This window comes from Arabidopsis thaliana, chromosome 5 (assembly GCF_000001735.4).
Source record: "Arabidopsis thaliana chromosome 5, partial sequence".
NCBI classification, from domain to species: Eukaryota; Viridiplantae; Streptophyta; class Magnoliopsida; order Brassicales; family Brassicaceae; genus Arabidopsis; species Arabidopsis thaliana.
In genome coordinates this window covers 25784255-25806361 of record NC_003076.8, presented here as the reverse complement: position 1 = coordinate 25806361, position 22107 = coordinate 25784255, and the positions used below count along the sequence as shown (strand labels likewise).

Sequence of the window (22107 nt, the reverse complement as noted above, 5' to 3'; positions counted from 1 at the left end):
CGTGTTTCCACATACACATTTGTTACCAGATATGTTATTAAATGATTAAGAAGGTATAAAATATCGTCGACGTCAGCCGTTTCGCGTGGAGAGTTGAGGCCGAAGCTGACGGAATCGCCGACTAGTAAAGATTCCTTTTATTTTATGCCTTTTTTGTACTTTTTCTTTGATATATAATTCATTTTTATTTAAAATATTATGATAGATTCTTCCACTCTGCAAGGAACCTCATTGGCTGACGTAATAGGATTTGCCTCTTGGAACATCATAAAAATCACAATTTCATTCATTTAAAAGAAAATAGTCGTTCGTCTTTATTGTGGTCCTTTGGCGACAATTTTCATCACACCACGACAAAACAATTGGTATCAAATTATATAAATAAATTGTTCTTACTTCTTCTTCTCCCAGCGCACATCTAACATTTTGTTCCTCTCATTAATCACTTCAATTATTTTCCAACGAAGAAATATTTCATTTACGTACATCAATGATATTATTTGCATTGTTTCATATTTTTGTTTTGTTTTGTGATTGTTTCCTACTATACATATAACATATACAAATTACAATTGATGTTTGAATATGTATGTTGCTTGAGTAGAGGAAATTTGAACGTTTTCGCTTATAGTCTTATAGATCTAGATGTAAGTACAAACATAAAATAAAGAAACAGAATCACAAGTCTTTTATTTCGTTGAAGCTTGATACCACAAGTGCTTCGCATTTGGATAGTGGAATCTGATTAAATTTTTTTAAACAATACTAGGTTTAATGATGCCAGCTAATTCTATATATTTTTTACTCCATATTCCTGGCATGAGAAAAAAATAATCGTTTTTCTGTCTCGTTTATTAACAAAAGCGTCACATAAAATGACAAAAACAAACATATACATACATCAATTAAGTTCGAAAGACTCATTCAGCTGATATCATCATTACAAACATTCACAATATCCCAAAAAACAATATAAATAAATAAAAACCAAGTGTTCATAAAATTACGATGACGTCATAAGAAATTAGGGAAGGAATCAGTTCTGACCGGTTAAGACGGTAATCGGTTTAATACTTTTATTAATTCAGAGAAGTGACTTGTCGCAACATCACTACCACTCGAAAGAAAACAGAAAACAAGGGGCATAAAAGACTTTGTCTCCACTAAAGACGGCGTCGTTTTCATCGAAAAGCAAATTTTAATTGATTACCCAAAATAGAGCGTTGTCTCATCCAATCAGAACCGTTACTATCGACGGAGACAGAGGGTATTTTGGGTAATTCATTGGGATTCCCTCACTCGCGGTTATAAACGAGAAAGAGAGAACCTGAAAAAGCCTAACACACAACACAAACACGCTCATAATAAAAACCATAAAAATATCTCCTCTTCTCTTTTTTCTCTCTTTTTTTGTAGCCCCGCTAATATTTCGACACCTGTTTCAGTCTCTTTTTTTGTTTCATTCTTCTTCTTCTTCGTATTCCTCGATGTTTTAGACGAAGCAGGGACTCTCAGTTTACGAGTTACGGAATCTCTCTCTGTCTCAGATCCATCAGGTTTTTTCTTATTCCTTCTTTAGTACTGTTTTTTTGTATCTTGTTATTACTGATTGATCGTGTTATATTAATGAATGCATGGTTTGTTTTTGTTTCGTTTTCTGAAATTTGTTCAGCTTATTTCTCTAATTGTCTCTTGCTCTTTTTAGGGTTTATCTTTTTTTTTTTTTTAAAACCTTCATGATGTTAACTTTTTAGAGTACGCATGATGATTTCTCTAATGATTGTTTGATTAACTCTGATTATAACTTTGATTAATTTTTTTGTTGTGAATTTAGATCTTCTTCCTCAAAGTTAGAAACTTGTGAGATATAGAGATTCAGAATCTTTGTTGATTCCATTTTTGTTTAATAGTAACAATTAGTATTTCCTTAGATCTTGTTTATTGAGTTTGGATCTTTATTTTACAACCTAAAATCGTGAGACATTGCTTCTTGTTATCACTTATCACTTATCAAACACAAAGTTGACTTTCCATGTTATATAAGAAGTTTTCAAAGTCTTAACATTATTCTGATTTTGCTTGAATTATTTTGAGTAACAAAAATTATTTAGTTTTTTTTTTTTTAATACTGTGTACTAATCTGTAAACCAATCTTATCTTATCCTTTCTTTCATTCTGTTGTTTTGGGAAATTTCTAATTTTTCGAGCATAGAAAGATGTGTCCTTCACGTTTCACTTTTACCTAAGGCTAAAATGTTGCCACCATTAGTCATTTTGGTTGGTACTTGGTCCTTTTCAGACACAGTTGTAGCCAATTATTGGTCTCTGTACTTTGAATCTCTTAACATCACAAGCCGCAACTTGTAATTACACTATTGACTCAAATGCTTTTCTTGATTATTAGTCTCGTGTCATTGTAATGTTATTGATCTTCTTGCTTAAGCTTTCTACTAACAAGATTTTGTAACTGCTGCAGAATAGTTTCTTGCGCAAACCCATTCTTGAAGATGGACAGGGCAGATACATGGGGATTTGTCAGCGGTGGGAGATGTTTATATCTCAAGTTGCTTTTATGTTTATAGCTCTACAAGGTGGTGTTCTAAGTATTTATTGTTTTGGTCATTCTATCTCCTCCGCTGCATTGTTCTGTCTCTTCTCTTCATATGGATTTGAACGAGAGTGTTGTTCACTTTTCTCGTGGCAATGGTATTGCAAAGCTTGACAATTTCGGCGATACTGCTCTTAGCTTGAAATGTCTTGGAAGCAGTGCAGGGAGATTGATTGGGAGCTCTCACCATAACCATAAGCTTTGTTCTGATGTTTCTAATTGTCCTGATGGTGGTTGCCGGTTGGTTCTCGGTTTGGGTCCAACACCGCCTTCGTATTATTACAATGTCAGGGTCAATGATAATAACAACAAAGGCTCTGCTTCTTCTGGGAGTGTTCAGGAACTCTCATCAGGAGGTAACTCAATCCTGCAACTTGGTCCTCCTGCTGTGACCATGGATACTTTCAGCGGACTTGAGGGTTCTCTGTTGACATATGCGGATACTAATGTGTCCCAAGCTGCTGTTGATGAGGGTTCTACCTCAGCAAGGCGATCAGGTGGCTATATGCCATCGCTTCTTTTCGCTCCAAGGACGGAGAATGTTAGAAAACCTTCAAGGATGCAAGAGTGTAGTACTAATTGTGGAACTGATGCTTATAATTCACAGCTGAGCCATGAGTCAGAGTTCTCTGTAAGCGCTTTCTCTGACAGGTCGGCCTCTGCCACGTCTTCTCAGCAAAGGATGAGCAACCCGAAGAAGTGCAAGTTTATGGGATGTGTTAAAGGAGCTAGAGGAGCTTCGGGGCTCTGCATTGGCCATGGAGGTGGCCAGAGATGCCAAAAGCTAGGTTGCAACAAAGGTGCTGAGAGCAAAACTACTTTCTGCAAAGCCCATGGCGGAGGAAAGAGATGCCAACACTTGGGATGCACAAAGAGTGCTGAAGGCAAAACCGATCTCTGCATATCACATGGTGGTGGAAGACGGTGTGGATTCCCTGAGGGATGTGCTAAGGCTGCACGTGGCAAATCTGGGCTCTGCATCAAGCACGGTGGTGGTAAAAGGTGTAGGATTGAAAGCTGTACACGAAGTGCTGAGGGACAAGCTGGACTCTGTATTTCCCACGGTGGTGGACGGCGTTGTCAGTCTTCAGGCTGTACAAAAGGTGCTCAAGGAAGTACAAACTACTGCAAAGCTCATGGTGGTGGGAAACGCTGCATATTTGCGGGATGTACAAAAGGAGCGGAAGGTAGTACTCCGCTTTGTAAAGCACATGGTGGAGGAAAACGCTGTATGTTTGATGGTGGTGGTATTTGTCCTAAGAGTGTGCATGGTGGGACGAGTTTCTGTGTAGCTCACGGTGGTGGGAAGAGATGTGTTGTGGCCGGGTGCACTAAGAGCGCTCGTGGGAGGACTGATTGTTGCGTGAAGCACGGTGGTGGGAAACGGTGTAAGTCTGATGGTTGTGAGAAGAGTGCGCAAGGTAGCACTGATTTCTGTAAGGCACATGGTGGTGGGAAACGTTGCTCATGGGGAGGAGACTGGAAATGCGAGAAATTCGCTAGAGGAAAGAGCGGTTTATGCGCTGCGCATAACAGTATGTCACAAGATAAAGCTGGAAGCAAGGTTGGTTTGATTGGACCGGGACTTTTCCGTGGCCTTGTCTCTACTTCTTTACAAACCACAACAACTGCAACTACTACTACTACTACCACTGATCATTCTCAATCTGGAGTCAGTGCGGTCTCTGATTGCATGGACTCCATTGATCGCCCGCTGCCACCGTTGCATCATCAACCCGAGAAAAGACAGAAGCTGATGATACCAATGCAGGTTCTTGTGCCTCCATCAATGAAATCCTTAAGCTTCTCAAACACCGAGAGACCCGATATCGAAACAAACAACAATAGTAGTGGCAGCAATGGGAGGAACATATTTGACTTTATGATTCCTGAGGAAAGAGTTCATGGTGGCGGGCTTATGTCTCTGCTTAATGGTAACATGAAACAAACACTCCGTTGATGGAATCTGAAAGCTTCCTCTCTATGTGGTAACAACAAGGCTAGAGTCTGTGTAAAGCTTCATGTAATATGTATAGTTTTTTGGTTTTCTTTTTGTTTCTCTTTCACTCTTGGGTCCTTTGTACATTTCATGGGTCTCTGTTTTTGTATGGTCTCTGGTCTTGACTTGACCATCTAGTCGATGGCTTGAACCCAAGTCTTTGTTTATTTGATCATTGTTATGAATGTTGCAATGTACAAGTAAAATGTGTTCTTATGTTTTGTACCAAAAAAAAACAGAGCTTACTGGGTCGAATCAGCATTTCCGGTTAAATAACTTTTGGTTTAATTCGCCTTGACCGGTTTAATGGAAGGTCAAAGAAACAGCGTCAAAGTCAACATACAGAAACAACCAAACCAAGTCATCAAATGGATAACGGAATCTTTCCGCCGTTATATTTTCCGTTAGCCCTATATATACACCGAGGCGGTTAACAAACATTTCGTCTCTTTGAAACTAATTTTTTCCCTCTTCTCTCTCTCTTTGGCCGTGGAGATTTTTCTGAGCAAGCTTCGTGATGCTATCGAACCAGAGGAAGACGAATTAGCTTCTCGATCACGATTCTTTTAGGTATGTGATTATGATTTAAGTTCCGATTTCGAGCTTTAGGTTTAGCTCTATCGCGATTGAATCTGTGTTTTTTTCCCGTTCCCGATTCCTCTACAACCCTAGGTTTTGATCGGAAATTTCGGTTCTTCTTCTTCGTTTTCTACTTCAATCGTTCTCGCTTTTGATTTCTTCAAGTTCTGATGATGATTATCGGTAAATTTCAACCTTGGATCTTTGGTAGATTTTGCTGTTGTCTCGTGAATATTCATCGCCAGTTTTGGCGGGAAAATGTTTCTGCGGTGGTTTGTTTTTGATTGAATCTGAAACTTACTATTGTCTTGTGCTCTCGATTACATTCTTCAGATCTTATCGGAAAGCTTTAGCGGCAGAGAGAAAGAGTGAATAAGTCGAGACTTCTCTGGTGATTTGTTATTTTCTTTGTGGTTTTTGGTGATTGCAAATCCTCTGGTGATGTTGATTAAAAAAAGTCTCATTTTGAAGTCTGGTGATACAAGGATCCACAAAGGAATCTCAGATTCTCCTACTGTAGCAATATGATGGACAAAGACGAGCCGTTTGTCTACAACGAGGTGGATTACAAGACCCCAAAGCAGAGTCCCCAGACGTGGCCGATGGATAAGATCCGGCAGAGCCGTTTTCAACATAAAATGTCATCACTTTTGAGTCCGGTGACTCCTAAAAGGAATTACAACATTAGCAATGCGAAGACACTCCTGCTGCAGTGTTTACGGGACGCTAAATCAGATCCACTCCCTCCTAGGCGCTTTCCGGTTTCATGCTCAGATGAAGGAATCTTGATGGATGGTGTTCTGGTCACATCAGCCACTAAAAAGAAGGTGTATGAGTCTCCTTCAAGCTATCCAGGACGATCAGCACGTTCTTCAATCTTCCGGAGTCAGCTCAAGAAGACTACAGAGTGTAGCAGCCCTATAAGCGATTCAGGACCTAACCAGGTTCGTCTTTCGCTCTTTATTGTTTACATATTTGTGAGATTAGAATCGGTAAGAACATCACTGACTTACTTAAGAAACATTGCATGTGATATTCCACAATGGTCACAACATAGAGTTGCTAGACGTTAGTGACTTGATGTCTTTCGATGACTGTTTTAGATCAAACGAAGCTGAATCAGATAATGTTGGAAATGTCTATTTTTTGTTGAACATGATTCCAAGTATAGATGATGCTGAACTTCCAATGCATTGATCTATTCAGGAGAAGCAAATATTGTGTATCATTGTCGCAACTACGCTCACATTTATGTATTGAAATGTCTGTTGAGAGTTCTTTGGTGATTTTGCAGGAAACCACTCGCTCTCAGCAATCTTCTTCAGCTGGCAAGGAAAATATGCTGGCAAATAGTCCTTGTACACCAAAGGTTTTTACTTTACAACGCATTGTGTATCAGGATTTCTGAAGAATCATAAGTTTATAACCAGTTCTCATTTGCTTTTATCTGTGTTTATTAGGCTGCTAAACCTTTCAAACTGCAAGCTTCTGCTGAACCATTCATCCTCACACCAAGACAAGCTGCTTCTCCTTATACACCACAGCAACTCCCATATGATCATTATAGTCCACAGTTTCCATGCGCTGTAAGTTTATCTCAACTCACACTTTTTCTTCAATGATAAACCCTTTTTGTTTCAGAAACTAACTCAGACTGCAATTACGTTTGCAGAATCCCCTGCACCTGCAGCTATACCCGTACCTGCACCGGCCTCGGTCTCTGATCTACGTTTATCAGAGACCACCACTTTTTCCGCTCTTACCCCATGGGCCTGACCCCTATACGCTAGATAGTCAAAAGGACTTTCCTCCAATTCTCTCTGGCAACCAAACACCAACCACCAGTTCACACTCAGTACCCACAACACCTTCCTCTAGCCAGCTCAACACAACTACCAGCGACTCACCAGTCCACACTCCCATATCTACTACTCTTACAGTCGATCTCAACACCAGTACTACCACCTCCACCCATAGCTCCTCACCTTCTGTTGATAGACTCGATACAGTGGCCCAAATACCAGACTTGTCGTCGTCACCTTCTGATGGACTCGAAACAATGACGCAGAAACCAGACTTGGCTTCACCTTCTGCTGGACGTGAAACAGAGACGCAAAAACCAGGCTTGGCTTTACCTTCTGCTGGACTTCGAACCATGACGAGAAACAAAGACTGGTCACCTTCTGATGATGGACTCCCAACATTCACACAAGATCAACTTGTTTTCATGAAATCACATAACAGGCTCTTCCCAGATTATGTTTTCGGGCGTTACAAATACAAGAAGAGGATGTCAGCTTTCAGACATCAGGAGGAGCACCAGTAAAACGAAAAGGTAACATTTCTGTTCATAAAAAAGCTTCTAATCACCACTATATGTCTTCCCATCCGTCAAACTTTTGTCAGCTTTTCATAGGATTGTTAAAAAAAAATCATGATTACATATATACATAGAAAGCTAATAAATAGACAACAAACCAAAGAGAAAAACAAGTTAATGAAATATATGCACTCTGTTTCTTAATCAAATGCATCTTCTCTTGTTTCTATTGGTTTGCTATTCTGCATTCCAAGAAGCAACTAAACACTAGCTTAACGAAATCCACGTTTTTTAGCTTAACGAGACTGAAATCTTGATATTTGCTATGCTACGTAAAATTCCACATACAATTAGAACGTCTCTGGTTCAGAACAACAATATCAAATCGTTTCTTGGTCAAAAACCCATCGTGTAGATAGGTTTCCATATTGTTTAGGTTGAAAACATTATTCTAATTATGAGATAGTTATACATAGTAACACCAAAACCATAAAAGTTCTTCATATTCAATGATCTTTTAATCTCTCAACCCAACTTGAAAAATCTTTCAATTCCTATTTTATAAAATTATTATTTTTATGTGTGCGAAGGTGCTTGCATCATACATGAGTCAGTGCTTGCTAAGCAAACACCCATAAAAATATATACATAGAAAAATTAAATAATTATAATAGACGTAGACAGACGATGTTGCTTGGCTCGGCGACACAAGACAACTAACTACTAAACCCAATCAAAGATCTATAGAAAGAGAGACTGTAACTTGGAGAAAAAGGCTCTCAATTGCCCAACTCTATAAACAATTAACAATATAGAAAATCCTACCCTAAACCGGATCAGGTGTAGGCCACACGTATATCATCAAATTTAGAGGCCACACTTGCAAATTTATGTACTTCCAACATAATTTGCTTATAATACTCAAATTCTATCATTTTTATTCTGTAGCTTTTTGTTCTCTTTAAACTTAGGACTGACTCATCAAAAATAGAAAATTTTCTCACCAATTTCTCAAAAGTTACCTTTAATTTATCATCTATCATCTCTGGTTTCACAAAGAGAAAAAAAACAATTACTTTTTTTCGTACTTCTCGAGAATTTAGCTATGAATTAGAATGTATTAGTACACAAGTGTAATCTGATCCTTAGATGTATTAGTCACCAAAACATAGGGCCACAACTTACTTTTGGAAAAACTATTTTCCAAGCTGCCTGTCCTCTTCCATCTAAAAAAGAGAGAAACATAATTCGTATTTGTTGGTTTGTTTGTTGAGTTAAAAACTAGAATCAGTATAAACTTTCAAGAAAGAAAGAAGAACCAAGAAAAAAAAAAAGTTAGTTTGGTTTGGTCTCTATAACTTTTTAAACACACCATTAGCCTTTCCCCATGATTATTCGCCAACATGGGGGGCTTATTTTTTTAAGTCTCATTTGCATGCATTCAGTGGTAACATAATCATTATTTCCCATTATATAAATGTTCTAGTGTTTTGGATCTTGTTAGTCAAAACTCTAATCCGTTTCTACCAATTATTATATATTTTAATTAATATTGTTCAATGGATGAGAAGTGTAGTAGGCTGCAATTTTTTCCCTGACTAGTAGATGTGGTTTTCCTCCTAACCTTAGGTACATTAGGCAAAAAGACGATATATATTTTAATTTAAAGATATATTGTGAAGCCTACACAAACCAATAATTTTAGTGTTATGATTGAATTCAGAAAAAAAAACTTCTTCTTAATTGTTATTGTTATTGTCGTATGAGAAAGATATCAACTGAAATCATCAGTGCATATTTACACACAAATTGGGTTCATCATTGTAATAATATTTGCGACAATTTGTTCACAATACAATTTGCTAACTTCTCCCATATAATATGCACACATATATAAATAACTAACATAATTAATTCAGTATTAATAAAAAGATATATTTGAATTGTGAAAAATAAAATACAACAAGACTAGAGCTTCTTCTGTTTTTGCTTCTTGCTTGCAAATTTGGGATTGCTAATCTTACAACATTAACGTGTAAGAATGATGTCATTCTCATTCTCCATTTCCTTCTTTTTCTTTGGGTACAAAGATTTTAGAAATAATTGCCCACTAAACCCTTTTTTTTTTTTTCTCTTCTTGGGTGCTTCTGTCTTTATTACGGTAAGCTTACTTCGTCAAGATCATCTAAAGACAAAAACACTTCATCCAAACATGAGAGTTCTGTCCCATCATCGTCTTCCTCCTCACTGCAATTTTGCTCATACACTCTGCATATCACCCACTTGCTATAATCCTGCACACAAAAATCCATGCCACGTGGAGGTCAACTTCTAAATTTTTATTTTATTTTTGTCAACTACTAATTTTAGGTTAAAAGAAAATGTACAATTTAAGTTAAAGCTGACAACTTTAGGCTTATGAAACAAAAGAGAGTACTCACGGGTTTGTGACTAGAACTAGAAGCACGGCTTGATCTCTTAGAAGATCGACTAGATGAAGAAGAGGAATCCGGGAGGGAATATTCTTGCATGATCCAATTAGTCTGAGAATCTCCGAGATAGAAAGTTAGATACTTTTTGATTCCCACTTTCTTGTGTGTGGAGCTTGTGTAGATTGGCTCGTCCATTCCCATTGATCCCCAATACCCATTGCTTGTCACTCTCTCTTGTGTCTTTCTACTATAGAAGTACCATTGCCTCCCTTCTCCCAAAGCTTTCCCTGTAGTTTATACGTATAAAAAGTTAGTGTTGATACACGCTTATCTGAGATTCTTATGAAGTTTAGCAGAGTATTGACCATTATCCACACAGTAAAAACTAGTTTAGTGGATGAAACATCAATATATTTTTATGTGTGTATTTGTAATTTGTTCGTATGTATGTCTACGTACATGCTTTGGTGAGTGTGTATAATATGTATATGATTGATTGTGTTGGTGTATCATGAGATCGCACCAATTTCGAATGATTGAAATTGGTGCACATGTATGACTATGAACAAAGCAATGTTGATAATGGTTCACCAATTAATAGATTCCTTCCGAGGGAATAAAAAAGAAAGTTATTAGGTAAAGACTGGTACTATTAATATTTGTGTGTATGGTAAGATTTGGAAACTAAAACAATCCTTAAAAAGAGCAACCCAACAAAAGTGTACTACTAAAAAAAAAAAAGACAGTTTGGTTACTTAAGTTGGTGACAACAATCAATCTATGTCCTTTAATTTGGATCATTATATACACACATGACAATAACAACTACACATATGCACACGTACATGCATGTTTAGTGAACTATGGATCATTGCGATCATGATGCATATATAGAGAGATATGTGTATGTATATACCGGGAAGGTCCCAAGGATCGTAATGGTAAAGATCAAGGTCGGGGATGACATCAGGGTGACAAGGCAAGAGGGAAGCTTTCCGGTGGAGGAAGTGAACGACGAGCTCTTCATCGGTCGGAAAAAACCTAAATCCCGGTGGTAGATTCATTGCTAACGATATTGATCTCACTACTTCACATGTACGTATATGGTTGCGTGTGTGTGTGTGTGTAGAAGAAGATTATATAGAGAGGAATGATGTGGAGCCAGAGGAAGTGTGTGAAAGAGATTGAGGTATATATAGGAGATAGAAGAAGAAGAAGAAGAAGGTGGAATTTGGAAGTCATGTACTTTTTATATATGGCTTCTTTAATTCAGTTGCACATACACATTTAATTTGAAATAGGAAAATAAAAAGAAATGATAAAGAAAAACAAAAGAGAATGATGATGGTAATAAAGATGAAAGCAAGCAAGTGTTAAGGGGGAATGAGTAATCGATGTCAAAGCTTAATTTCCGAGAAGTCGTCGGCTTAAGTCGATCTAACAATTTCGGCTGCCGTTTTTTTCTTTCGTTCTTTCTATTTTTTTGTCTTCTCAAATTATAACAAAACATTTATGTTTCCATACTTTATGATCTTAAACGAATTCCATTATAGAGAGCCATGTAAACGACTTCCATTAGATATTTTGAATATTATAATATGGAAAACAAAAAGATTTAACAAAAAACGTTACACATGTGAAATTTTATTATTTGAAAAGTATTTTTAAAACTGAAAAGAGAAGAAGAGAGAAAGAGGCGGGCGGGGAAACGAAAGAGAGGTGTTGAGGATTGGATAGTTCCACGCAAAAGAGTATCTTCTTTCTTCTTCTTCACCACTAAGAAAGTAAGAAGAAGATTCTTATCCACTTCTTCTTCGTTTTTTTTCTTTCTATATACTTCTATATTGTTATATCTAATTAAAATTCATTCCCAAATTGTATATACAATTAAGTTAAATTAAAAACAGCACTACTTTATACTTCACTTTCCCCTTCCAAATTGTGGTGGAGAGTACAAGGCTTTCGTGGAGGACGCAGACAGTTTTTTTGTTTAAGTCGGCTTTAATCACACCTGGGGTCGTCATTCTACTGTTTTTTTTTCTTGTATCAATTAATGAGTGTATGTCAAGTCAGAGCACATACGTAATTTACTTAACGATATAGAATAACTATAAGAAAGAAAAAAACGGTGTTGAAAATTTGAAAATAACGTTTTTGATATCGTTTTATGATTAAAAGTAAAACGATACAAAAATATACTGTAATAATATAAAATTACTAACCAAATTCGTTATTTTAATTCTAAGTACATCTCCTTATCATTTTTGTATTTATGCTTCATATATAAACATTTTTACTAAATATATTAGTATCGGTTTCCAAGAAATATTCAGTGTTTAGGGTATTATCTACGTTAGAAATTTCTATACCGTTAATGTAGTCCACAGTTTACGCCAAAAAAACAAAATTGGCTACAAACCAAAAACAATGCAATGAAGGAAGAAATTGGATCGAGGTCGTCGAGGAGTGATGATGACACTTCATGCTGAGATCATGCACACCGCAGTATTCCACGTGGCGCACATGAAATTGGGTTTGGTCGTCAACCATAGGTTTCTGGGCCCCACTCCTCTTTGCCTTCATTTTGAGATTTGTTTTGTACCTTTGTTTGTACCCATTATTACCCAACTCTCCCCTATTTTTTTTTATAAAAAAAACTCTTAAGATATTTTAATGATTTTATAAATACATTTAAAGTGTTATATTCGGTTAATATATACGGTCGACAATAAATGGAAAAAAAAAAACATCACTTACATGAAAATTTTGGATGGTATAATACAAAATTACCTCACCAATTCGATTAGGAAAACGTTTGTAAATTATTGATAACAAATCAATATACTAATCTTCGTATTAGAAATATTATATATTTCAAATAAATTTTAACGTAATATAGGTAATTTCGTATTAAAAAGCTGGGTATATATCGTATGATGTTCCCTGCTATATACAGTATACATTAATACAAGTTTCTACAATCGTTATACTCAAACTAAAATATTACAAAAAGAAACAAGTGATGCATATTTTAATGGATTAAACTAAACGCACTTGAGTTCATATTGTACATCTCATGAGATCGATTTAACTAAATTACTGATTCTCTTTAAAATTAAGGGGTGCCTTGGAGGCAAGGCAACCTCAGATTCATCCAAGTAACTATACTAAACTTATAAGTATATTAATGATTTATGTATGTATGAAGAAAACTTTTAAATTGATCAATCTTTCTCATTCATATGCATGAGTCTCCCTCAAGTAGCAATCAATGGCTTTTGTTATAAAATTGAGATCCACACAAACTCAAACACTTCCCATAGATTCAGAGTTCAACTATAGATTTTTCTCCTCTGGACCCACTTCCTCTCTTAAAATAATTGGTCTCTAGTATTATTTGCTTCAATTAATTGACTTCTTATTGCTATTTTACTATTATTGTTTTCACTTGCTTGCTTAAAATAATTGACTTGTTATATACAGTATTGCTATTACTATTGTTTTTTTTTCACTGTTCTCAAATTTTAAAAACTTAATAAGCAATTCATCAGATCAATTAAAAAAAGAAGAAGAAGAGCATAGGAGTAGGCAGCCCCAATGAATAGGAGGAGTGTGTGGGTGCTCCTCAAACTTTGCTTCAGATTTCTCCAATGTTTTTAAAATTAAGAAAACCTGTTGTATAACAACAAATTGTGAACATCAAATTTCTTTGATAATATTATTCTCTAGGGCAAAATGGTCAAAACACGTAAGTCACATTTGGATGATCTATTGCTTACGCTTACGCAGGCACATGCCCACGCCACACGCGTGATCGAAAGATCTTTGTCTTCTTTAGTTTTGTCCTCATTAACTAAGTATATAGACTATAGTATTTTTCATTTTCATTAGACTTATTAAATAATAGATGTTTATATTTAGTTATTGCTTGCATTTATACTAATCCACTAAAAACATATTGAAAGATAGAAAGCCAACGTGAGTGAGTGAGTGAGTATATAGTGATCCGAAAAGTACATCCAACATACAACGGAGTGAATTAAACTTGATACATATTGGACGATCAAAAAATAATTTTGAAAGTAATTTACTATTTCAGTTAGCAAAAACTTAAATTTTGTTAGATTGAGAAGAAAAATTAAAACAATGAATTCTGATTGGATTGTTTAAGAAAACAAAATTATTTTACTATAATAGTAATAAATATTGTTTATATGAGTGAATACTTTTATAATTTTACAAGTTTAGTGAACCTAAAATTTTAATAAAAATGTTGAATTCAAACTTTTAGCAATGGTAAAGATAAGGCTCACCACAAACTATCAAACAAACGATAATACAAGGATCTAAACAAATATGATAAAGAAAATGTGTCGTAATGTCTTCAATTAACAGGAACTACGTGGTGTTAATAATGGTAAAGTGTCGAGGTACATTACAAAACAAAACAAAACAAAACACAATCAATGAATCAAATCAAACTTTGCGATTGTAATTAATGGGTGAAAGAGAAGAGGAGATTGGATATAGTTTCGGCTAAACCAATTTTGTGCATAGACGTAACCATCAAACAAATGGGAGTTAGGCAAAAGTCAAAGTCAAACTCGTCATAACCTTCCATAATTCACAATGCCCATTTGTATAATTTTTTTCTTTGGCGAACGTTCTTATCTTTGAATTTGTCTTAAAAAGTCCATATCGGTATTGCAGTTTGTGCATCATTATAACATCTGTAATTATCTTTAGTGATGTTTATCTCAATAGATTGTAATACATTTTGATACTATACAATGGTACAATGGATAAATAGATCGATTTGTGTGGGAGATGTGTTGATAAGATATAAATCAAGATAAAGTCAATTGTGAGTTAACTTTACAAATTGTTAGTATCTTAAGAGGTTACGTCTCTTTTAAATGATAAACTACACACCATTTTTCTTCTTAAAACGTCTAATTTCCATTTATTTCATGTACCACGTTTAATCTCCACCTTATCGAACTTTTGAGTTATGGCATCTGGCGAACGTAAATCCGATGCCTATTGTACATGCATACACATCACTTTCTTTAGAATCAGGTGATGCATCCATCTTAGTTTCGATAAATGCAAAAATACATGTTTTTGGAAACAAAAGTACATATCAAATCTAGTAAATTCATAATTTTATCTGACACATAATCACTAATTATTTGTAAAAGTGAGAAAAAGGATACATATGAAGATTTCCCAAAAAAAAAAAAAAAAGGATACATATGAAGAAATATGGATAATTTTTTAGTTTCACATCACATATCAGATCCAACACTTAAAAGCTTTGTAGTGGAAGTCCTATGAAATTGATTCTGATATTTCTTTTTAAAACAAACAAGTTTAGTTTTATTACTTTATTGTTTAATCTCATCAAGTATCCAAAGGCATTTGACTACTCCCACTCCTTGTAAAACCTAATTATTACATAAAACAATAATGATTCCTAAATCCAAGTTTATCATTCTAATTTTCCATAAGATGAGTCAAGAAGACTCTTATCTGCTAAATTCCAAGATGAAGTTTTACTCCAAAAAGAAAAGATAAATGCGGTGAAAACGAGATAAAAATTTCTGGAAGAAGAAAAGTAACCACCAAAAAAAACTGATGACTGTACAGAGTCCATAAGCAAAATCTTGTAATAATTTTGATGTCGAAAAAATGCAACACAACTCCTCCTAAGTGCTAAGGCCTGTAGTGATGTCCCATTAAGAATCACTTTCAAGTTTATAGGAAGGTAAAGGTTAAAGTTAAAAAGTATGGTTTTCTAACAATGAGGTATAAAATTAACACGTGCAGTTGCAATTTCAAAGACTTTGATGTCATATCATGAAAATATATTATAAGCAAATTTAGAAAGATATTTACAATCCAATTCAATTTCAAAACGTGTGTGTAAGTATTATATCCTTTCTTTTTATATCTAAGATAAGGTTACCCATATTTTGTAAAAATAACCTAATCAAGTAAAGATAAAAATAAAGAAAGACAAATTTACCTTTTGCTGTCCAGAGTTTTCCTCTTTCAGATGTAAATAATTATAATAAACTTTACATCTGGCGATTTTTGCTACATGCTGCTTAGCTAATAGCTAACTTTTCATTCACAATAGTTTATGGTTTCTACATACTTCCAAACATGTGTGAGTCTCTCAAAGATAGATATTGAAGAATACCTGAAATGAAATCTCTAGGTCACGAGACAATGACAATACCAGACTGCATGAGATGATGAAGCAGGAATAACAATATATATGAGTAATAGTTTAGAGTAAAATGGTTTTATGGTCGTAAGTTTCCTTACATCGTCTACTATGAAGCGGTCTATTCTACTAAGTTGCGGTTGTAACCATTCAAGTGAATATGCCAACAAATTTTGTTGTCCCGTTTGTAAAGACTGATAATCAGCTGCAGGGATGATAAAAAGTAAACTTTTTTGTTGTAAAGTAGAGAGAAAGCGAAAAACAGAGAAAATATTCTAACCTGATTTTCGTATGATGATCTTATGTGTTACAAATGCCTGCAATAAGGGTAGTGAGAAAGAATCATCCTTTGAAATAATCAATGAAATTTTGTAAATCCTGAAATGATTGTATCAAAAGAGATCTACAAAGCATTTCAAGAAGAGGCTCTAAGGGTTCACATCAGAATTTGACCTGCCAAGAAGAAGGCATGAATTCACGAAATGGAGGTTGCTGAGCTTTACTTGCAACATTCCCTGAAAAATGGTCGTTTGAGGAGACCTTCCTGAAATTTTTGGGAAGTTTGAGATGAAGCGACTATAGCAACAAAAAAGAAGCCGTATACAGAGCATGTGATTAACCAACTAACCGATTATTCTCATTTGCTGGGTACTTTTCTTCGTAAATTGTACCCTTAGTGGCAAGTACTACCAGCGAATGTACCAGCAGGAGCTTCTTCAACTCTTGCACTATCGTCTCCACCACATTCGTAAGGGACAAACTCTTCCTATATATCATGAATATAAGTCTCACATAAAAAGGATCAAACTCAAAGTTCCTCAAACTCTCTAACATGTTGAATTAAGTAAGCTAAAGACACAGAATCTAACTAAAGCAACCTTTATTTGTATAGAAACAGAGAAGCTGTCTCTTTACATACACCGTGTCAGTATTTTTGGGTTTCCTGAGTCTTTATGTAGATATCTTACCTGTTATGTGTCTCCAATGCCAATGATGATGATAGACGATCAGTCCAGTGAAAAGCACCAATGCTGGGGAAAAGATTGCAAAATAGTTAGCTCAAATTCTTCCTGTCAGCTTGCTAGATAGTAGTGTGCATAAAACCCTACAATGCATCTGCGAAAGTTACATTGGACTAGGTCATCTAGCCATATGGCATCAATAGTAGCGCCACTCATGTAAACCTTATCTAACCTATGATGGACTAGTTTCAGCATTTAGAGAATAAACAGTTCTGGAATGGTCCTGGAAGGAATCTTAGCATCCGTAGATCTAACTGAATCAGAAACTAGCAGAATTCAAAGACAAACCTGTCAATCATAAGCACTCCGACTTGACTTCCACACGCCTCCTGTTGTTGGATCCGGTAATGCAATGTCTGCAACACAGTGAAATACTGATACAAACTTTTAAACAGGGTCCTAGATTCCAAACACAAATCCAACAATGTGAGATACATCAACTCAAAACATTACCTTGAGACTGGACAATAGTTCAAGACTATCATAGCAACGAACATACAGAAACCTTTTCATGCATGAAGCATATAACTCCTCATCAAACACAGTCTTTGTCTTCTCTTCTGCAGATTTGCAACTCTTAACATTTGACTCCTCAAGTTGCCACCATGCTCCATTTCCTAACCCTGATACGCTAAAAGAACTAACATTTGAACATCTCAATATCGAAGCCTATGTATGATTGAGATTATCTCAATTTCATAAATTTGAAACTGACTGCAAAATCCAAAGCAAGCTAAGAAGAAGGGGAAAATTCAAAAGTTGCATACAGTTAGCTTGAAGAAGACGATGCTTGAGCATTTGAGATAACCGGAGAACATCAAAGCGACAATCCAAATCGAGAAACAAAACCAGTTTCCCTAATCCTCCATAGTGAATGCCGTTCCACGTTTTAGGAAGAATGCAACTGATCGCAGCTTGAATCAGGATTTGAGTTTTCGCTGACGTAGATGCGCCGGTGATCTCGACTACGTTCCCGGCGCGTAAAGGTACACGGTGAAGTGGCGGAATAAGCAGGAACGCACGGTCCTTAAGAACCCTTGATAACATCTGCTTCGCCGTCTCGTCTCCGCGAATCCAACTACGCGCTTCGTCATCTCCCATCGCTCGTCACGCGCTAGCCCCGGTGTCACTCTTCCGACGTGAAAGTCTCGGCGACTAGCCGGGGATAATGGTGAATTAAATATGGGCTTACAAGAGGAATGCCTTACTAATGGGCCTTAACTAAGTTATAATTTAGGCCCAATAGTATATATTAAATGTGGGCTTGCAAATTTCCCTTCATTTTATTTAAACAAAAATTTAAAAATTTAACACTTATCCAAAAAAACCTTTAATAGTAATACAAAAAATATAAGTTTAAAAACATTTTTTAATAAAAGAAAAAACAAGTGTTAAAAATCTAAATTAAATGTAAACCATATTGAATCTAGAACACCTCTTAGGGGTTTGGGTGATGTATCCAATTAGTTTACACCAAATTTAAAAATTTAACACTTGTCCAAAAAAAACTTTAAAGTTTTAATAGTAATATAAAACTATAAGTTTGGAGATATTTTTGAATAAAAGAAAAATAAATGTTAAAAATTTGTATAATCCTCAAAGAAATAGTTTGAATAGTAAAAAAGTTTTAGTTAAAATATAAAAAAGAAAGAATACTTAAAATGAAAATTAAGATGAGATAGAAATTGACCTGACTAATAAATTGGATGGACTTTGATGGGCTTTGCAGTTCTTTATGGGCTGAATTTTCTTTTCTTATTGTTGGGCTCCGTAGGGTTATTAAGATTGCAATCCAACCGTTAGTTTCTCCACCACCGTGACTGAAAACAAAACCTATGATCTCCGATCAAAATCCACCGCCTCAATCTTCCCTCCCTATCGCCATCTCCGTCGTCAATTGCCGGTTCTATCACGCAAAGTCCTATCAAAATCTCCGGTTGACTTGATCGTCTTCATAGCAAACGGCTAAAGCGAACAAAGACGAATCATGATTCATCACCGACCGTTGGCTTTTATTTCTGGAATGATTCTAAACGAAGAAGAATCTGTATCATCTTCCATCATGACGCTCTTCTCTTCTCTGGTTTGGTTGGTGTAGATTCTGAGAAGAGTAACGACAAATCAACAAATCAATCGTCGAACAAGTTGGAGCCGAAGATCAACAACAACTTATGGAATTCAAAGAAATTATAAACGAAATAGAAGTATAAATCGAAGAAGAGAATCGAAAAAAATCAAAGAATGAAATTGCATCTTTCTTTAACTCTCTCTGTCTATGTGTTTCTTGTTTCTCTGGTGTGTTTGCGACGATCGTCGTCTAACGGCTATAACGTTGAGTCTATTTATAAACTCATGTGTTAGGAAGTTTCATTTACATGTGTTGATTTCCTTTTTTCACTTCTCGGTTTATTTTGGCAATTACTAAACCATCAAAAAATAATTTAATTTAGTTACTTAACCGTCACGTAGCCTCCTCCTCTGTTCACTAAAAAGATTAGAAGACCAAAAAGAAGCAAAGTTTGAATCATTTTCTTAGATATCAGGCTTTCATAAGATTAGAATTTACAACCATTGAGACATGAACAAAAGTTGCTTGTCCTTGAGAGTCTGTTCAAGTCCAAAACTAGCAAAGCTCCCAAAATTCCTCTGTTGATACTAAGATGTACACTTCTTCACTCCTGTAGGACTAACACCATGAGATCATCCAAATTGTGAATTCATTTTCTTCAATATCTGCAGATCATGTGACTACCTTTTATCTTTGTTAAATTAATCAGTACCTTCTTTGGTCTGAAGGAAGGCTCCTTCAAAACACACATGAAGAACAAGACAATTCTGATCCTAAGGAACAAATAAAACAATCGCACACTTAAAATATGTATTGATTTTCACCAAAACAGGAATAATTACAAGTTGCAGTGAAGATTAACATATACACTTCTTCTGCAATATGGTGATTAGTAAAGTAAAACAAAGACGAGATCAAAAGTTTGAAACTTTTTCTCATAGAACATGATTTACAAGGTAAAAGGGCTTGGAGGAGACTCAATGATTGGAAGTTTCGACATGGTTACATTTCCAGTAATCACATTTTGCGCTATCGTGTCCTCCAGTGGGATTGGATCAACTCGCATTACGTTCTCCGGGATAACATTCTCACCATCAACTTTAGCAAGAACCTCAAAATGCATTCTCATTGTCTCAGGCTTTGTTCGCCACTCTGGAAAGCTTAAACCTTCAACATCTGCTTCCTTGAGCTTCTTTTCTATGCCAAAACCAATCTTCATAAAGGTTTGAGCAGCGACTTTCGCTTTTAACACCTTAAAGGAACCTTTCTCCTGAGCTTTCGGACCCAAAACAGAGGTCAATAGTTTCTCAAAGCCAAGTAAGTTAGCATTTGAGCCATTGATTGAAGTGATTGGCCACATGGTTGTAAACTCTCTTGGGGTAAGAACAGTAGTCATAGCGTTGGCACCAATGGTTGAGAGACTCCTTTTGTCTTTAGACATGGAAGATAATTCCACAAGTCCTGGAGCAAGACGCTTAAGCTTGAGTTTGTTGTCAGGAGATTGTGAAGTTGATGCAAGAGAAGTAGGACCAACAATGCGGAGCGAAAGAACTGGACTTTCTTGATCAGTCGAAGCACGTCGAAGCTGTTCAGCTAACGACAAAAGTCCAGAAGCAAACTCATTGGAACTCTGATTCAATGGAAGTGGCAAATCAATGGGATGACGCAAGCTAACAGATCTAGCTCCTTTAACTGTTACAACAGCACCATCTGCTAATATCACTTTCTTCAAAACACCAGCATCCACATCATACTGCATAATATTTGACACAACACTCAATAAACAAAATCAATTTCAAATTTTTTCAAAACATAAGTAAAAGATAACTTACTGGTAAAGAAAGGCGCATATTATTAGCATCTTGGATCCAAAGTTCCATAGGACCAGAAAGTTGAAACGGAGCTAAAACAGGTAACACATCATCACTAGATGTCTTCTTGTTCCTCATAGGAACCAAACCATTCTCAGAGGGTTGTTCTACTTGGAAAATTGGGAGATCAACGTATTCCCATCGGTTCACATCTTCAAGAAGCTTAAATGGGAGAACTTTATTGTCGATTTCTAAATCAAATTCGTATGAAACAGAATGTCCTACCAATGCATCCCTTATATCAAACCCAGAAACCTTGACTTCCTCGGATTGGAATCCAAGTCCCTTCACAATTGATTCCTTCAAATCCTATAAAAACCAGACATTTTAAAGAGAATTTGAAGTTAGGAAAGTGAAAAAGCTTATGATACTATATTAAGCAAAGAATCAAAATTTCATATTCTACGAGTTTCAAAAAGAGATTCTTTTGATTAAAATTTAAGACCGATAATGACACTTTCTTATCAATATCTATAAACGCAATGACAATTATAAAAAAGATGGTAAATTTCTTACGGAGATAGCTTTAGGGTAAGGAGGATTAGCATCAGGAGACGAAATTAAAGCACTAGAAGATGGAAAAATCGTGAATAAAATCAGAAACAGAGCTCCAACATAAACCAATACTCTGTGACCCATCTTGGATTGACCAAAAAAAACCAGGCCTTAAAAGAGTAAACCCTCGAGATTTATATATTGCAAAGCTGCGAGAGAATTATCACAAAGAACGAACGAAATTTGAGGCTTTGAAGGTATTTGATTGCGCAAAATTAGAAGGACCCAAATTTGGATCAGTGTTTTTTCTTTTGTTGTTGTTAAGACGGAATAAGAAGGTTGTGGATGGTTCTGGAGTCTTTTTAAATGGCGGGTTTTCACGGGAAGAGATGATGACGTGGAGAGTATTAGCCAATAAGAATGTAGAGACTGATGTGGCGCGAGAATAAACGATGTGTGACGTGGTGTTGAGTCACATGAA

The 22107-nt window shown here is 35.8% G+C and overlaps 5 protein-coding genes and 3 long non-coding RNA genes across 21 annotated transcripts, besides 1 other annotated feature; 4 read left to right on the top strand and 4 right to left on the bottom strand.

Moving 5' to 3' along the window:
• Nucleotides 1–1381: 1381 nt before the first annotated feature.
• Nucleotides 1382–4834, top strand: AT5G64550 (loricrin-like protein). The gene is made up of 2 exons (NM_125851.3): nt 1382–1556; nt 2477–4834. The coding sequence occupies exon 2, from the start codon at nt 2664–2666 to the stop codon at nt 4566–4568; it is 1905 nt and encodes a 634-aa protein (NP_201260.1). The 5' UTR covers nt 1382–1556; nt 2477–2663; the 3' UTR covers nt 4569–4834.
• Nucleotides 2508–2582: a sequence feature (AT5G64550.uORF1).
• Nucleotides 4835–5059: 225 nt separating the features above from the next.
• Nucleotides 5060–7665, top strand: AT5G64540 (mucin-like protein). Of its 3 annotated transcripts, NM_001161323.1 has the most exons (7): nt 5060–5177; nt 5280–5369; nt 5520–5577; nt 5658–6130; nt 6481–6555; nt 6647–6772; nt 6859–7665. In NM_001161323.1, the coding sequence occupies exons 4-7, from the start codon at nt 5711–5713 to the stop codon at nt 7510–7512; spliced, it is 1275 nt and encodes a 424-aa protein (NP_001154795.1). In that variant the 5' UTR covers nt 5060–5177; nt 5280–5369; nt 5520–5577; nt 5658–5710; the 3' UTR covers nt 7513–7665. The 3 variants fall into 3 exon arrangements, with proteins under 3 accessions (NP_001154795.1, NP_201259.2, NP_001119495.1); NM_125850.2 differs by lacking the exon at nt 5280–5369; NM_001126023.2 differs by lacking the exon at nt 5280–5369 and having other exon boundaries at nt 5520–6130; nt 6859–7528.
• A 1665-nt stretch (nt 7666–9330) lies between these two features.
• On the bottom strand, nt 9331–11405 carry XND1 (xylem NAC domain 1). 2 transcript variants are annotated; one of them, NM_125849.4, is made up of 3 exons: nt 10855–11405; nt 9948–10225; nt 9332–9800 (listed from the first exon to the last, which is right to left on the bottom strand). In NM_125849.4, the coding sequence occupies exons 1-3, from the start codon at nt 11000–11002 to the stop codon at nt 9663–9665; spliced, it is 564 nt and encodes a 187-aa protein (NP_201258.2). In that variant the 5' UTR covers nt 11003–11405; the 3' UTR covers nt 9332–9662. The 2 variants fall into 2 exon arrangements, with proteins under 2 accessions (NP_001332105.1, NP_201258.2); NM_001345642.1 differs by having other exon boundaries at nt 9331–10225; nt 10855–11352.
• A 167-nt stretch (nt 11406–11572) lies between these two features.
• AT5G09200 lies at nt 11573–11986 on the top strand. Its single transcript, NR_143190.1, has one exon. It is a non-coding gene; the product is annotated as an other RNA (long non-coding RNA).
• On the bottom strand, nt 11619–11917 carry AT5G09205. Its single transcript, NR_143191.1, has one exon. It is a non-coding gene; the product is annotated as an other RNA (long non-coding RNA).
• Nucleotides 11987–15164: 3178 nt separating the features above from the next.
• Nucleotides 15165–18393, bottom strand: XRCC2 (homolog of X-ray repair cross complementing 2 (XRCC2)). 11 transcript variants are annotated; one of them, NM_001345637.1, is made up of 9 exons: nt 17960–18374; nt 17646–17815; nt 17481–17548; nt 17139–17201; nt 16799–16936; nt 16624–16714; nt 16451–16487; nt 16272–16375; nt 15822–16186 (listed from the first exon to the last, which is right to left on the bottom strand). In NM_001345637.1, exons 1-9 carry the CDS (start codon nt 18291–18293, stop codon nt 16163–16165), a joined length of 1029 nt encoding a protein of 342 aa, NP_001330642.1. In that variant the 5' UTR covers nt 18294–18374; the 3' UTR covers nt 15822–16162. The 11 variants fall into 11 exon arrangements, with proteins under 11 accessions (NP_001330643.1, NP_001330642.1, NP_201257.2 ...); NM_125848.3 differs by having other exon boundaries at nt 15822–16143; NM_001345638.1 differs by having other exon boundaries at nt 15838–16157.
• A 643-nt stretch (nt 18394–19036) lies between these two features.
• Nucleotides 19037–19670, top strand: AT5G09195. The gene has a single exon (NR_143189.1). It is a non-coding gene; the product is annotated as an other RNA (long non-coding RNA).
• A 306-nt stretch (nt 19671–19976) lies between these two features.
• On the bottom strand, nt 19977–21958 carry TIN1 (tunicamycin induced protein). The gene is made up of 3 exons (NM_125847.4): nt 21648–21958; nt 21093–21440; nt 19977–21013 (listed from the first exon to the last, which is right to left on the bottom strand). The coding sequence occupies exons 1-3, from the start codon at nt 21768–21770 to the stop codon at nt 20210–20212; spliced, it is 1275 nt and encodes a 424-aa protein (NP_201256.2). The 5' UTR covers nt 21771–21958; the 3' UTR covers nt 19977–20209.
• Between the last annotated feature and the right edge of the window lie 149 nt (nt 21959–22107).

Bases quoted from the DNA above. Each gene is read 5' to 3' on its own strand.
- AT5G64550 (NM_125851.3), top strand. From the start codon at position 2,664: ATGGATTTGAACGAGAGTGTTGTTCACTTTTCTCGTGGCAATGGTATT.
- AT5G64540 (NM_125850.2), top strand. From the start codon at position 5,711: ATGATGGACAAAGACGAGCCGTTTGTCTACAACGAGGTGGATTACAAG. The intron at 6,131-6,480 runs GTTCGTCTTTCG...GTGATTTTGCAG, and splicing joins GCGATTCAGGACCTAACCAG to GAAACCACTCGCTCTCAGCA. The intron at 6,556-6,646 runs GTTTTTACTTTA...TGTGTTTATTAG, and splicing joins ATAGTCCTTGTACACCAAAG to GCTGCTAAACCTTTCAAACT.
- XND1 (NM_125849.4), bottom strand. From the start codon at position 11,002: ATGAATCTACCACCGGGATTTAGGTTTTTTCCGACCGATGAAGAGCTC. The intron at 10,226-10,854 runs GTATATACATAC...TATAAACTACAG, and splicing joins CGATCCTTGGGACCTTCCCG to GGAAAGCTTTGGGAGAAGGG. The intron at 9,801-9,947 runs GTGAGTACTCTC...TTTTGTGTGCAG, and splicing joins CTAGTTCTAGTCACAAACCC to GATTATAGCAAGTGGGTGAT.
- XRCC2 (NM_001345636.1), bottom strand. From the start codon at position 18,293: ATGGGAGATGACGAAGCGCGTAGTTGGATTCGCGGAGACGAGACGGCG. The intron at 17,202-17,480 runs GTTTGTCTTTGA...TCTTTTCCCCAG, and splicing joins GGAGTGCTTATGATTGACAG to CATTGGTGCTTTTCACTGGA. The intron at 16,715-16,798 runs GTTAGTTGGTTA...CAAAAATTTCAG, and splicing joins CCAGCAAATGAGAATAATCG to GAAGGTCTCCTCAAACGACC.
- TIN1 (NM_125847.4), bottom strand. From the start codon at position 21,770: ATGGGTCACAGAGTATTGGTTTATGTTGGAGCTCTGTTTCTGATTTTA. The intron at 21,441-21,647 runs GTAAGAAATTTA...TGGTTTTTATAG, and splicing joins CTTACCCTAAAGCTATCTCC to GATTTGAAGGAATCAATTGT. The intron at 21,014-21,092 runs GTAAGTTATCTT...AATATTATGCAG, and splicing joins ATATGCGCCTTTCTTTACCA to TATGATGTGGATGCTGGTGT.